A 15,774-nucleotide genomic window follows, 5' to 3' on the forward strand; every position below is an offset into this window, starting at 1 on the left:
GAGGCAGAGTTATGCCTCGTTGTTCCTTTCCGAGGAGCCTCCTTGCAGAGGCTCTGTTTGCAGTCTTAGCTTGTTTCTCAGCCCTTCCATGAGGAATTTGTATTCTCAAGTCTTGCTAAGGCTGAGGAACCAGGAGGTGCTCGGGACTCTGACATCTTCTCTGGGTTCCTGGGCTGCTCAGGGTGAGCTGGCTGGGATAATGAGGGCGGCAGAGCTCGTTTTTGCGTGTTCCCTTTGTGGCAGCTGCATAATTGGGCAGGATTCTGCGATGTTCATTAAAATTAACGGCCTGTCTGTGGTCAGATCTGGGACTTGCTGTGTGACAGCTGTTGGCCTGAGAGTGCCTATATTTGGATTACACTGGGCTGAAACCTTGGCAAGCCGTTTCTGGGCAGCGCAGCTGACAGTTGATATCGCTCACTCGCGTTATTGCACTAGGAGCGGTGCTGGTGTCCTGACAGGTCACTGATGGGGCTCTGGAAAAGCAACTTTCGGGGCCACCGTGTAGCCGGTGGCACTTCCCATCCTTCAGGAGCGGGAGCTGTCAGCCTGAGCTGTAGTCACTGCCAGGATCTGAGGATATTTTGGCTGCTCCTCTTGTTTTCTCATCACGAACTCACATTTGCCATCCCCGCGCCCTGGGCCTGCGCCAGCTCTTGGTCCATCTTCTGGTCAGGTGCTGTTGTTTGTTATCTCCGTGGTATTTTTAACTGCAGCACCACCACGTGGTAGAAGACAAAACAGGCTCAGAATAAGAAAAGGAAATCCGGGGGTTAAAGAAAGGGATGAGCTGAAAGCAGGGGGATGGATGGAGCAATGGTTGGGAAGCATGAGAACTTGTCACTGCCCAGTGGACACAAGAAGTCTGGTGGCTTCCATGGCTGTGAGGAAGAGAAGAGTGAGAACTCTTCTTATTAGAGAAAGTGTAATAACAGCAGGAGGGATTATGTTTTTAATTCAGAGTAAGGAATTGTTCTGCTAGAAACACACACGTGGGCCGTGAGGAGGGCAGGCAGCCAGGTGGCCCTGTACGTGGGCACTTGTTTCATTCTCCCACCCGATTGCTTTGATTTATCCTCACACCACACGCACAAGTTTTCCCAGGGAAGGGGAAGGAGGCCATGGTGTGTGTCAGCACACGTGGGAGAGTTTCTGCGGCTCCAGAGTCTCCCAGATGTGACGTTTGGAGTCTGGCAGGGATGGAAAACAAGGAGGAATGATTGCGGTCGCTTGCGATCTCAGCAACAGCGGCCACCCAAACTTCATCGTTACATAAACCTAGAGACTCAAAGCTCAAAGTTTATTGTTCACCTGGAAATAAAGAAAGCTCCTCTTGAGCCTTTGTTGTCAAGGGTGGAGAAGGTTCTGTGCCTAAATTAATCCTCTCTTATAAACATGCTTGCAGAGTTTATGCAACAGGAGTGAGATGAGTCCCAGGAAAGCCCTGACAGGAGCAGAGCTCTCCAAGCGGTGCTGGCGAGCCAAGGATCTGCCCTGGAATACAGACGGCAGGAGGATCGCCTCCCTCCGGGCGACTTGAGCTTGGGCACTGGGCTAGAGCTGGGTCTTTACATCTTTGTGAGTTGAGAGTTATATCTCTATTGCTTTATGTGAAAGGTAGAGCCCTGGCCCCCATGGGGACCTCGGATCAACCATCCTCTTCACAAGGAAAACCTACAGATGCATCCAAAGCGTTGTGTAGGCTCAAACTCCTTGTCTTTAAGAGAAGGTGCTCAGTGTAATGAATTCAATAACACGCGCTGCTCTGTGAGAAATTGCTCTAACTACTCATCTCCAGGGCTGCTGTGAAAAGGGTTTGGAGAACCGTTCCCTTTCTCACAGCGGTTCTGTGGGTAAATGGAGGACACAGGTCCCTGCAGTTTGTCAGGAAAACATCCCCCAGCCGTTCTTTTTTTATCTATAAGGAGAAGAGGCCAGGACGGCTCTTGGTTTGGGCTGGAAATTCAGTGTGTGAGATTCCCCTTTGCCTGCACACTTCTGCGTTCAGGACTCCCAGCACAGCACCAATAAGCTGATATGGGAAAGAACAGCTTCAGCTTATCATAGGGAGGAATGACTTGATCTTTCTATCCTGAAATTTCTGCTCATAGCAGCAGGCAACCTGGAACTTTGCATTTCTGGGGAGAGATGCAACCAACAAACAGCTTTTATTTTGAGGTGGAAAAGGAGGTTTGGCTGCCGTAACGTGATGACAGTGAGAAATGGACTGGGAGTCCTGCTCGGAATAAGTGATTACTGACAGGACTCCAACTAAAGCGGGTGAAACCAGAGCGACTGCGATATCTGGGGGTTCGTGCGGTTATAAGGCAATGCAGCAGGATCTAAAGGAAACGTGAAAGTGGTTTGTAGCGCCGGTTTCGGAGGAAACGTTGACCGAGCGATGAGTCTGCTGACACAGAGCTGGCCCTGCCGAGCACTCACAGCACTTCTAGAGGTTTTGGAAAAGCAAGCTGAAGAATACACTCTTCTCAGTGCTCCTTCTTTTCTACTTTTCACCTTCTTTTCATACCTGTAATCTACCTGAAGCTCGTTCAATAAGAAATCTTTTGTTATTCTAGAATTACACAGGATTAGAAAGTCGGTGCGACTCTCTGTTTAGCTCTAAGCTACGGCGTCTTTGAGCCGGTTGCTGTGCCAGATTTCGCTCTGATTTTCGCGGAGATGCCCCAGGGCCAGCAGCACAAGCACAGCACGTCCCCTCCGCGACGGCTGCACTTGGGCAATCTGCAGGGCTTTATTTTATGTTATGGCAAAGCACAAAGGCTGAAGTTTCTAAGGATTAATTGGTCACAAAGTGACAGTTTATCCCCAAACTGCTTTATTTAATGATTATTTCTCTGTAGTGCTGCGAGGCGCTAATAAACGACTGGGATCTTACTGTGCTTAGTCCTGTATAGAAGTAGCACAAAAGGGAACGTTTCTGAAAAGCTTGAAACTATAAGATGAAGAGAAAAAATAATCAATTAAACAGGTCACAGTGTGGAAACCAGAGACAATATTGGCCCCGTGGTGGTCCGGGATTTCAGCACATTTCCAGCCCAAAGGGTGTCAGGTTCTTTCAAAGCTGTGGGAAAGCCGCAGGGTGGATTTGGAGAGGGAAGTTTGTTTTGTAATTGCGTGTGTTGCATTTTCGACAGGCAGCTTGGATGTGCGTGACTTAAAATATGACGAGCTTGTGATGGAGATTGGTATCGTGAATTCCCAGAGTGAATCACAGATCAGGAGGTCAGGTTAGATCACAAGCTCTTCTGGTTTTCTCCCCTGGACTTTGGCGGCCTGGTTCACCAGAAAAAGGGAGTTTTTTCCAGCAAGCAATGTAGTTGTACAAGTCCATACATGAAACTGCTGATAGCAAAGAGAAACTCCCCTTTGCTTTTGCTGTTTGTCTGTGCAGGGGTCATTGCGAAGGCTCGGGCAGGAGCGGCTGTAAACACTTCAGCACATTTTGAATGGCAAATCCCACCCGGCTCTTCATAACGAATTGCATGTTTAGAGAAAGTCCCAGGCGGTGCACAAACACGTTAAAGCTGTCACTCGGGATGCTACATCCCATCCGTTAAGGGCCTGTTGTCTTTGTTCTGGGCGCTGATGGAGGACAGGTCCCCAGGAGATCCCTTGTGCTGTGGCTGCTCTCAGGGGGAAAGAGGCCAGAGCGGTTCTCATGTCCAGGTGGGTGGCCTGGAACACTCGTTGGGGTGAGGCCGGGTGGCTCTTGGCTGAGGTAAAAGCACGGGCTGGGGTTGGACGTGCCCTCCCTTATAATGTGCGCGACGGGGGTGGATGTGCCCTCCCTGAGGGGAATGTGTGGACTTTGGGTGGACGTTCCCTCCTTGAGGGGAAATGTGCGGGCCGGGGGTAGATGTGCCCTCCCTGAGGGAAATGTGCAGGACAGGGGGTAGATGTGTCCTCCTTAAAAACGTGCGGGTCGGGGGTAGATGTGCCCTCCCTGAGGGAAAAGTGCGGGCTGCGGGTGCTCCCACCGTCCCTGAACAAAGCGCGGGCCGAGGGTGGTCGCGCCCTCCCTGGGAGACCAAGGCCGAGGACACTGTCCCGGGCCGGGCAGCGGTGCGCAGGCGCGCAGCTCCATCCATCTCCCTTTTCCTTCCGGGACACCGGGTGTTTCCTGTTGCTGTGGCGGCGGCTCCCGGGACCGAGAGTGCAACCGGCGGCTCCCCGGGGAGTCCGGTAAGAGAGCGGGGTGTCAGCGCGCCCGCCGGCTTCCCCGAGCCCCGGCCCCCCGCGCCGCCACCCCCTCCAGGCATCGGGACCCCCCCTTCCCCGGGCCGCGGCCCCTTCCTCAGGGTCCCGGGGCTTCGCGGTGCCAGCGGTGAGGGGGTTTCTCTGGGGAGCTCTGGAGGAACCAGCAACGTCGGTACCGAGGAGACCCGGAGCTCGGCCGGGGCAGCGGGTTTATCTTCCCTCCCGTGGCAAATCCCGCCGGGTTTATTGCCGGCCCGAGGTTACCTGCTCGGGGATTAAACTGGGGCACAGCTTGTGGAGATCCTGGTTTTATCTTTTAGGGAGTAAAGAAGGAGGTAACGTGTTGCTCTTGGCGTTAGGGAAGCGAACTGATGTAGCCCGATGTGAAACTGGTTCACCTGATGCCTCGGCCCCTGTCTGAGCATCCTTATGTTTGTAATAATTAAATTCTGCGTCTTGTGTTCAGGTTCACTTACGCACATTCTGTAGTGCTGGGGCTGCAGGAGGGAGAAAAGCCTGGGATGGACATAAAAAGAGCTTGAATATTAGAAAAAACATGGTAAAAGCTTTATCCCTACTCTCAATTGTGATAACTGACCTATTTAAAATATTCCACCGTCCTGGCATATTAGGGAGATAATATCAGCTTGTAGGCTTAGCCTGGCTGTGCTGGAAAGGAAACCGTGGTAGGAGGACATGATGGGAAACACGGAGTGATTCCCAACTGGAACAGCTTTGTGGGTGTTTCTGGTACCGTATTTGGGGGTTTTGCTCTAATAAATGAACAAAACGACTGACTATTGTTTGAAGATGTTGTGCTGTGGTTTTGTTACTGTAGTATGCGAGTCCTCTGTGTAAAACCAAGAGAAGAAACGGCTGCTTCTCAGTTCCTTCTTGCTCCCTTTTTAACAGAGATGGGGGCTTTTTTTAGTTGATAAGGTTGTGAGGTAATAGTTTCTCTTTGGTAGGGTTAAGAAAACATGGCTCTCAAACAGGAGCCATCAGACGCGGTGTGTTGTAGTTCCACCTAATGTTTACCTATGAAATATTTTAAATACCTTTTATGATTGTCATAGCTGCTGCTTCAGTCCCATAGCGTTCCTGTAGAATGGGGGAAGGGTTGAGCGTGAGAGAATTAAAATGGTACTCGGATTTCTTCTCGAATAATGTGCTAATTTTACTTCCCATTGTTTTAAAAAAAGAAACATCAGTTGTTTGTTTGTTCTGGTTTGGGTTTCTCTGTTTAAAGAAAACTCCAAGCCCACGAGGACTTGCGGTGTTGGGAATGACACGACCCTATCCCCCGTTTGTCTGATATTTTGACAATAAAACCAGATACGGGGGGTAATTATAGATTGTTTTTGGAGACAAAGAGGAATGCTGTAACAGGGACACCGAGACTCGATAATTTAGTGGTGTTGCTCTCTCGCACAGACTGTCTCTGTTTCAGAATGTGAAGTATCTCATCACCCTGCACCCTTCCAGTTTTTGGCTTCTGCCTCTACACAATTAGGCAATTAGCAAAACAAGTATACACGGGTCACCAAAGCCACTAGGACAAAGTTACATCTGTTCCGAGTTCCTGAAGATACTTGACCTGGATTTACTGAATACAGAAACTTCTCCGTGTTGCACTGAAACTCTTTCCTGGGAGGTTTATCGTGCGCTTTGTAGTTTTGTAAAGTTCCTCAGCTGGTGTCCATCTCTGTGTATAAATTCAGATGTTATATTCTGGATTAATCATTCGTGTGCAAGCTGTGTGTCGGCTTGAGGAAGGAGTTGCCTTGTATGGGTGAGGAGAAAGGGCAGAGATTCTCTTTGATCCCTGAAGCGTCGGACATTTGAAAGCAGAAAAATTAGTTTCACGAGAAAACCATTTTGTCCGTGGCTTTCTCCAGCTGGTTGGATTTAACAGGTGGCGAATATAACCCCGGCATTAAAACAGTGCTTGAGCTCCTTGTATCATTTAGAGTCGCTGTTAAAAGGAGTCCCTGTCTGAACTTCACTGTTTTAAAGGGTTTTTTTAACCCGTCAGTTAAAAAACATCAAAAAGCCATATGCTTGAGGGGAAAAAAAGAGCCAGTAATTCAATTTTAGATCCATCCCAGCATATCTGTCTGTTAGATCTAGCTGTTCGCAAATGCCCTTTAAAGAGTGGTTTTATTGGGCAGTGCCGTTCCAGACCAAAGGTCAGGGTCATAATACTCATAATATCTGGTGAGTCATAGATTTGTCCTGGAATCCAATTCTGGAAGACATTTATAGGGCATGACCAGTGTCTGATCCACTGGAAGGTATTCGGCCGGGAGAGAAAATGCGTGCCCATTTTCAGCAAAGTTCGTTGCCCTCGCGCATCCTGTGAATCGGGCGATGCTTTTGGGCGTCGTAACGCCACGGCCAATATCATTCTCTTGAGTTGTAAACTGCTTTCCCTGAGACTTTGGGAGAGCATCTCCTTAATAAGAGAAGGTGTTTTATTACACCGGGTATTAATTTCATTATCCTCAGTTGTGAATCGGATCTTTTATGATGTTTACGAGCCGCTTGGTCTTAAATATTTCCTTGCTGGATGAGGCCCCTGTGCCAGCCGGTTGCTGAGCAATAGTTCCTGGCTGGCCCGTGCAGAGCAATTCAGTGACAGTCCCCTGGTAAGCAGATGTGGGACAATGTGATGCTTCCAAAATTCTCGGTCTTCATCCCAAAACCTGTAGGTTTAATCCCAGAAACACAGAAAGCTGTGGTGTGTTTGCTTGGCATCCCATGTTATCGATCGCTGTCGCAGCTTTGGCTCCAGCAGCCGTGTCCCAGGCAGTTTAACTGGTGTTCTCAGCAATCAGATGCACGAGTATTCAAGTGCTTGTTTTCATCCGTAATTGGAACGGACTTGGTTCAGCGCTGGCTGCAAAAGTGTGTTGAAAAGGGAAAGCTGGAGCATATTTTATACAGTTAAGGGTGCTTGCAAAACAGTCTGATTCTTCTGTCACTTGTCAAAATTCTCTTCTGTTATGTGGGCAAAAATAATGCCACCGGGAAATCATTACGTTAATTGCTTTTCAAATAGTCTCTAAGAGAACCGAGTCCTTGGATTCACCTGCAATTTTCTGAGGCTTTTCTGTAGCATTTTCATGTTTTCTAGTATGTTCTCTCCTGCTGTGTGAAGAGTCCTTCAGCAGCACAGGAAACACCCAGAACTATTAGATATACCAACCGAGACTGATATAAGCGGTTATCTCTAACAGAGCGCATGATGTTAACATTGAAATACATTTTTAAGTTGATATCCCTTTCACAATTAGCTTAACAAAGTACCCAGGCTTTTGAAGTAGAATTGCTCCTGATGATCATCAATAGGGAAGGAATTATCGACTGCAATCACTGAAGATACGCAGGTGTGTTTTACATTATTGACCAGGGAATGCATCCCCCGTCCCGCTGTGCCCCGAAGGGAGCCGGTCTGGGAGCAGCTGGACCCGAATCCAACCCTGCTTAACGTCATGGAGAATTTATTCTGTGTTTCCTTTTGTGTGGTGATTTCTGTCCTGCAGTTTGCTCCTTTGTCTCGGGGGAAAGGGACTGCCTTTGTCCACAAGTCGGTTGTTGTTGTGGCGTGTCTTTGAACAAAATCCTCGTTTTCTGGTGACAGGCAGAGGCCTTATCAACGCTGAAATAGCGAATACATTTGCTGTCCTCTACGTAGCCTTAGCAAGTGAATAATTTGGATACATTTTAATCACGCATCTGCAGAGGCGTGTGTGTTCGAAATTAGATATAGTGCCTTTTCTTTTGTCCAGTATTGGTAGAAATATGACAAATAAGAGAGAAGTTATGGGAGGGAATTGTTTTTGTGGGGATTCTGTGTGTGGCAGGTACACCAAGTGCAATATTCTCCTCTTATTTCCCACACTTGGAGAAGCTGCGTAACTTCTGGGGCTGTGCACTCAGTCTTTCTCCGTCTTGTTTTTACGTCTTTGTTAATTTATTTGTGTTTAAGGCCATGTAAGCATTTTGCTCCTGTTCTGACTTTTACTGGAGTTATGGAAGACACTTAAAAGTGAGTGTTTCTCTGCATCAGCCAGGAGCCTTAAAGCAGCTCGGCGGCCCTGGCGCCAGGCTCGGCCGACGGGTCTGTTGGGAGGAACAGTCCTTAAGTAGTTTTTCCGCTGTTCCTTAAACATAAACAAGATTTTCTTTAGAAAGCACGGTGTTCATCTTCCCAGTTTTGTTCTATTTCTCTTTTCACAGACATGCCTGAAATATAGTGTAGAGTCTTGTATCTGCAGACATTCCAACCCGCCTGGACACCTTCCTGTGTCACCTCATCTGGGTGTTCCTGCTCCATGGGGGATTGCACTGCATGAGCTTTCCAGGGCCCTTCAACCCCTGACACTCTGGGATTCTGTGAGATGGGAAGAAAGAAATCCTGGTTTCCTTTGCTGTCTGAGTTGCTGGTATCCTGCTTCTGCTTTTGCTGGTGGATCTTATTTTATAGGCGGGTATAAAGACTGCAGAAAATATTTGACGCTACCAGTTGTCATCCTGTTTTCTCAAGCAGTAGTTATTATAAGGAAAAAAACAAGAGATTGGAGTTTACTATCCTGTTAATGGTTTTGTGCCTTTTGGCTGAGAGGGAACTGCTTTAGTTGCTTTATGTGGAAACAATTCCTTTGTGAAGCTAGAAAAGAAGGAATACTCTGAGTCTGTGGCGTGTTTTGAATTATTTGTATGGAGCCCAATGAATTGGTGCCTTCTTGAACGGTATCAATTTTGAATTGTGGTGCAGGGCAGGAGGCAGCACTCTGGCTTAAGGGGGATGAAGCAGGACACTCTTAATACATCCAATAGTGTCTCCTTGTGCTTGTTTGTGTGAATCGCACTGTCAGTGATTCTGAGTTGCACTGGAAAACCGTGAGCGTTTGGTGTCAAAGAACAAAACACACGCAAGGGTGCTCTCGGAAACACTAAGCTTGCTCTGCATCTCTTCCAAATTAGGAGGTCTTTCATTTCCCACTCTTTCTCCCCCTAGATGGGAATGGCAAGAATAATTTCAGACTTTTTCGGTGTGTGTTTCAGATTGTGCAGTGAATGTCCATAAGAACTGCAAGAGTTTGCTGGCTGAATGCAGCAGCATCAGACCCAAGGTGGGTTTTGTAAGTTGTTCTTCTTTTATAATAACAGTGCTTGACATAGTATGTTTAATTTAGTGCGAGTGTTTTAATTTACATGGGTACAGAATATTGCCCTGCATCTTCAAGACATCGAATAGTTATTAACTTGTCATTATAGTAATCTGTGACAATTTATGCAGGGAAAATAAAGTGGCACGTTTAATACTGAAAATTACCCTTGCTTGCGTCTGTGGGAAGCATGACTAACCCTTAGAAGAATGCTCAAACCCATCACTTTTTTGGGGAGCATAATTGAATTATGTGGCACCTCTGAATTTTATGCCGCTGTATTTTAGTAGATTGTGCCATCTCAGAGCTGGTGGAAGGCTGTGAAGGGAGATTTGTTTACAACAGTTAGTTTCTAGTTTATAAGCTGAGCAATGCAGAATAAGCAATTTGATTTTTGAACTGTGATGAACTTTGTACCTTGCTAAGCTGTTCATGTTTTATCTCTGTCACAGTGGCGCCTGCGATAGCTGCCTTTCTGTCTTTTTATTATTATTCTGGTGTTGGTTTTGAAAAGCACTTCCTCCTCCTTATAACTAGTTACACTTGAGGGAGTTTCAGTTATTTTAACCTGCAAGTGTTGATGATGTTGTGGTCAATGGGGCACAGTCCAGTTGAGGCCTGTATGCAGTGCAGAGCCTCAGGGGCAGTGCTGGGGCCGGTATTGTTCAATATATTCATCAATGACTTGGACGAGGGAATAGAGTGACTGTCAGCAGGTTTGCTGGTGACACCGAGCTGGGAGGAGTGGTGACACTGGAAGCTGTGCTGCCATCAGAGACCTGGACAGGCTGGAGAGCTGGGCGGGGAAACATTTAATGAAATAGAACATGGGCAAGTGTAGAGTCTTGAATCTGGGCAGAACAGCCCCAGGTTCCAGTGTAAGTTGGGGAATGACCTATTAGAGAGCAGCGTAGGGGAAAGGGACCTGGGGGTGCTGGGGACAGCAGGGTGACCATGAGCCAGCACTGGGCCCTTGTGGCCAGGAAGCCAATGGGACCTGGGGTGGGTTAGAAGGGGGGGGTCAGTAGGTCAGAGAGGTTCTCCTGCCCCTCTGCTCTGCCCTGGGGAGACCACACCTGGAATATTGTGTCCAGCTGTGGCCCCTCAGTTCCAGCAGGACAGGGAACTGCTGCAGAGAGTCCAGCGCAGCCACCAAGATGCTGAAGGGAGTGGAGCATCTCCCGTGTGAGGAAAGGCTGAGGGAGCTGGGGCTCTGGAGCTGGACAAGAGGAGACTGAGGGGGGACTCGTTCATGTTTACAGATATCTAAAGGGGGAGTGTCAGGAGGATGGAGCCAGGCTCTTCTGGTGACAACCAGTGACAGGACAAGGGGTAATGGGAACAAACTGGAACACAGGAGGTTCCACTTAAATTTGAGAAGAAACTTGTTTGGGGTGAGGGTGGCAGAGCCTGGCCCAGGCTGCCCAGGGGTTGTGGAGTCTCCTTCTGTGCAGACATTCCAACCCGCCTGGACACCTTCCTGTGTAACCTCATCTGGGTGTTCCTGCTCCATGGGGGGATTGCACTGGGTGAGCTTTCCAGGGCCCTTCAACCCCTGACACTCTGGGATTCTGGGATTTCAGAGACTGTAGCAGATAGGGAGTAGCATGAGGGGGAGAGAGAGCAGAACAGCTCAAACCTGGGCAATTAGAGAAAGCACTTTCTGCCGTTGGTGATTTAGAACATCACTCTTTGGAGGGCAGAAATGTTCTTATGGGCTTTTTGATATATCCTTTTAAACTTCTCAAGGCATTGTGCTTTTTCCTTTTAAACTGAAATTTTCCCTTGCTCTGGTGCTTTGATTTCCACTCTCTGCCGTCCCCTGAGCTGCCGTGGTTGTGTCAGCGCTGACAAACCGCGCCAGGAGGGAGCACAGGGGGAGCGGCAGCACGAAGTGAGCAACGGTCGCAGAAATTAGATGCTCAAAATGAAGTGCAACACCCAGAAAGCCGTTTCTTACAGACTGTATTTCGATAAATTGTATGTCAATGACATGTGTAAGAAGGAGAAAGTTGTACAGATTACCAAAGGTGCAATTTCAAATGGGCAGTCTGAATTTGGGTTGGAATTGGCTGGGTTGGTTTAGTTAGTATTGCTGTCAAGTTAAACATCAGCAAAGCATAGGTGAAGACTCTACACAAAGGGTTTGCTTTCATGTAGTGAATTATTTATGATCATAGCTTTAATTTGGCTGTTAATGTCAGTTTTGGTTCTATTTCAGTCTGGTTTATACTTGATGCGGTTATACAAAGTGTTAATGGCTATATGCCATTCTTCTGGAAACTGACAATAAATCAGAACAGCTGCTCTGTCACATCTTTTGTGGTTCCGGTGTACAGCTTCCCTTACAGGTAGTGCTCTGTGGTAGGAGAAATACGCGTCAGTTTGGACTGACAGTTTGGTCTGTATGTGTAAGAACATTGTATTTTTTCCTGTAGCAGAAAGACTCGCAGCACAGACCTTCTGGATCTCCACAGAGTTCGCCCCGGTGCATTTCCCCAGGTTTGTACTAAAGAATGATTTCTGTGCTCAAGGCTTATCTGTTCAATTGTATTTTTTTCTTTAATATGTTTTAAAGGCTATACACAGTGTGTTATTGAAGTACAGAAAAGGTCTCTTTTAATAAGATGGCTTCATTTTTTTTCTATTGGGAATGGCTTGGAGGCTCGTAGCAATCTCCTGTGTGCTTTTATCTCTTTATCTTTTTATTTTTCTTTATACCTTCTTGCTGTGTAACCTCAAAATATCATGGTGAAAAGGGATCGATAAGCTCGTTTTTCATTGATTGTCTATTCTCTGGCCTCTGAAAAGGCTAGAACTGTGAACCTTGTTTTACATCAGATTTCCATAATTGTCTATTTAAAACTTGCCTGCAGCTAGTGGTTGCTAGAAATCTCTAAGACAAGCTAGCACTAATGCTCTGCACATAAATCTTGGTTGAGCCAAAGTGGGAGAAGGCATCTGGGAGAAAAAGGCAAGAAGAAGGAGCAGCTCCATTGCAGCATAGGCTTTGAAATAGCCTTTTGCTGCTGGAAAAGACCATTGTGGCCACAGGTGGATGATTTAAATGGCATTTTAATTGGTAGATGTTACAAGGTCTGCATTAACAGAGCAGGCTTCTGGGCTTTCAGATGATTCACAGCGACTAGAGCTGCAGGGAGTGGAGCATCTCCCGTGGGAGGAAAGGCTGAGGAGCTGGGGCTCTGGAGCTGGGGAAGAGGACACTGAGGGGGGACCTTATCAATGTTTAGGGATTCTGGGATACGCCTTTGTTAACGTATCATTTGACTTGCATTGCGAGGTCTGTTTCTTCATGAAACGATCCTCATCAAGAAGGAGCGCAAAGGTAATAATTGTTAGAAGAAGATAAGCAGCTGTTTGCGTTACCAAGAATGTTTTTGTGCTTTTAAGGGAAAGCGCAGGGGCTAAAATAGGAAACAATAAGGGATAATGAAAATAGGAAAAGTTGGCTGTGGGGCTTGTCGTTGGAACAGCTCTGCGGTACACAGTCTGGTCTGGTGCGACAGGTGAACAGGGATCGATAGGGGCTCTCAGCAGTGTGCAGACAGTGCTAATTGAACTCAGAAAACGGCTTGGTGGTGGCGCAGACTCTGCCAGGCAGCCAGTGCTTGTTTTCCATTGTCAAAAGCATTAGCTGTTCCTTGAACTTCCAGCTTCTAGCACAGACACTGTGGGTCCTTACCCATGGTATAACACTGCGGACTGCAGCACCCAGCAAAAGAGCTGTATTGTGTCAACATAAAAGACAAATACCTTTTAAGAATGGTACAGACTGTGTCGGTTGTCCCCCCGTTCCTTTCCCCATGCTTTACCTCTGGAGACTTTTAGATTTGTGAAAAAGAACTTGATGTTCTTTACTCGTGGAGCACAGAAAGACAACCTGATGGCTGATGATTGCAATACTTCCCCAAATGGAAACGGGGGGGGGCATTTATTATTAAGTCTTTGTTTAAGAATTCTGCATCTTGCTGATGTCTATTTAGTCTCCTCTTTTGGAGCCCATCGCTTGGAGGTGATGGAGGAGGACTCAGTTTGCCCAGTTTGGTGTAGACTGGGAGTGCGCCCTATGTGTAGCCAAGAGATTTCAGCCCCAAACAGGTGTCAGGAGAGGTGTTTCCAGCGGGAGAAGATGCGGTGATATAACTTCTATTAAATGTCATCGATAAAGCCTCCCCTGCAGCACTAATGCGATTCTAGTCGACTCTTTCAGGGAAGACTGAATGAGACACAAGCACAGGTGGAGTATGGGATACCAAGAAATGTGGAAAAACCTGTTTTCTGGGAAGAAACACGGATGCCTTGGTGCAGCTGTGTCTGGTTGAGCGAGGCGGAAGCGCAGGGGAGGTGACCGTCAGTGGGGGTGCAGCCAGGAGAGCAGGTGGGGAGAGGGGGACGTGCGGGGCTGGGAGACACCCGTGTTTCTACAGGAGAGACTGAATTGGTGATGCATAAACCCTGGCTGGGAGCTGCAGACCTGACGCAGCCTCAGGGCACATCAAGGGAAAGGGGAGTTTAGCTGGGTGTAGGACAAACCTGCCCTTCGTGCATCCCTGAGATTTCTTCCAGCCCCATGTCCTTAAAAGCACTCTGAGAGCCGGGCAGCCGCACGCCTCGCCGCCGATCGCTTTACAGATTGCCTGCCTGTTCTTCATCTTTGCTTTCCTTGAAGTTCGTTTCATAAAAGGGTATATTTTGTCTCCTGTTCCTTATCATTCATTACAGACATTAGCGCTAAATAATTGTATCCATTTTTTATAAGTCTATTCCAGGCTTCCACGTATTGTGTAACAGTGATTAAAGTTTTAAATACCTTTCCAGTTCACAGTCTGTCTAGATTTAAAAAGCATCAAAAAGCTGCAGTATTAAAATTAAATTTAGCTCTGGTATCTATTACATTCAGTGTGTGCGCTTGCAGATATAAATCATCGGGCAGCAATAAGCATTGCAAAGAACTTGTGGTTTTTACGTGATCTCAGATTTTTCTCGTTTGCCATGAAATGTTCTGTGCCCTTGTACGGTAGGGTGTGAATAATTGTGTGTAGGTTCTGGTGTTTTACTAAAGGAGAAGATACTTTGCAATTTCCACACTAAATAGGCACAGTAGGGACCAATTTCCTGCACTTCAGACCTGCTGATTTAGCCAATACAGTAAGTTAAGTGGCAGCTTTACATTTCTAGAAGGATCACAGGTGGTATAAAAACACCGCATCTCTGGGGCCACTTGACTGTGCCGGGTCTGAGGGCAGCCAGTGCCGAGCATGGGGAATACAAATTCAAAAAGCAGCGGCAGAAGCAACACAATTCCAGCTCATCCCGAGCTGTCTTTTTGTGGCTCCTTCTCGAGAAAATGGAACGAGAACGTTTTTTTGGACAACGAGCTCCTGACGTCCAGGATCCTGTCTGTCCTCCGTCCTCATTCGGAGCGAGGTTTGAGAGCAGGCGACCTGCAGTGTGCGCCTCATTTTCTGAGTACCAATTCAATTTTTGCCTCTCTAGCCGCTTCCTTGAAGGAGCAGCCCCGCAGTCTCCTCCTGGGGCCGGATGGCACCCCAGTGCTGCCGCGGAACCTCGGCATGACTATCGCCCAAAGAGGAAATTCTGCGTCTCCGCTGAATGCTGCTGCGGCTGTGAATAAATTGGGGTAAGTCAGCTGCTGCTTGTCGAACTCGCTACATTCTGCTGCCCACCCCCGTGTGAAAAGCAAGGGTTCCCGTTTGCTTTCAAGCACAGAAGAGATTTGTCGTGCCGTTTAATGCTGAAAACTTACAGTGCAGGGAAATGAATGTCAGTTGTCTGTTTAAATTGCCTTTAGTCTCTGTGTACTATGTAAGAAAGATGTATCTTATAAAACTGGGCAGTATCTATCTGTCTAGATGCTGGTTTCTGTGGGTATATTTGTCTTCAGACGTGCTGAAATGCAGTGATCTCTTCTGCGCTCCGTTATTGCTGGTTGTGCCAGCGCAGGAGACAGCGTTGTTGTGAACGGTAGGATGCCGCGGTTAAATAGTGGACCAGTTCAAAGCTCCGTGCTGTTTTAGTAGCTGTTTACTTTTCTGTGCCACAGTTTGCTCCCCCGTTAGTGCCGCTGCCCTTTGTACTCTGAACTGGCCGTGCCGTGTCACCAGCTGATGCCTTTTCCAATGTCACACCAGGAGCCACATACTTGCTTGTGCTGCTCTGATTAAAACCGTAACATTTAAGTGATGGAGTTGCTGAATTGATTTGACTGCTGGAGTACAAGGATAGCGCTTGTATGTTTATCTGGAATTAGTTGCACTATAGTTAAGGAAAGATGCTTATCAAAGTAGGTGCATTATTAGTAATTTTTTTTGTCAAGCCACTTAAAAAAGTGTTGATA

At 47.4% G+C, this 15,774-nt stretch overlaps 1 protein-coding gene across 14 annotated transcripts in view; it reads left to right on the top strand.

Moving 5' to 3' along the window:
* The window catches only part of ARHGEF18 (Rho/Rac guanine nucleotide exchange factor 18), a 48,000-nt gene that overhangs the window by 14,269 nt on the left and 17,957 nt on the right, over positions 1 to 15,774 (top strand). For 4 of the 14 annotated variants that reach the window (XM_065042463.1, XM_065042464.1, XM_065042460.1 and 1 more), the window contains exons 11-13: positions 9,292 to 9,359; positions 11,834 to 11,897; positions 14,913 to 15,057. In XM_065042463.1, the coding sequence (XP_064898535.1) occupies positions 9,292 to 9,359; positions 11,834 to 11,897; positions 14,913 to 15,057 (277 nt within the window). Of the gene's footprint in view, positions 1 to 136; positions 3,691 to 3,817; positions 4,207 to 9,290; positions 9,360 to 11,833; positions 11,898 to 14,912; positions 15,058 to 15,774 lie in introns of those variants that run through there. The other 10 variants (XM_065042469.1, XM_065042468.1, XM_065042470.1 and 7 more) reach the window with 10 other exon arrangements.

Source organism: Columba livia, chromosome 27 (genome assembly GCF_036013475.1).
Source record: "Columba livia isolate bColLiv1 breed racing homer chromosome 27, bColLiv1.pat.W.v2, whole genome shotgun sequence".
Taxonomy (NCBI): domain Eukaryota; kingdom Metazoa; phylum Chordata; class Aves; order Columbiformes; family Columbidae; genus Columba; species Columba livia.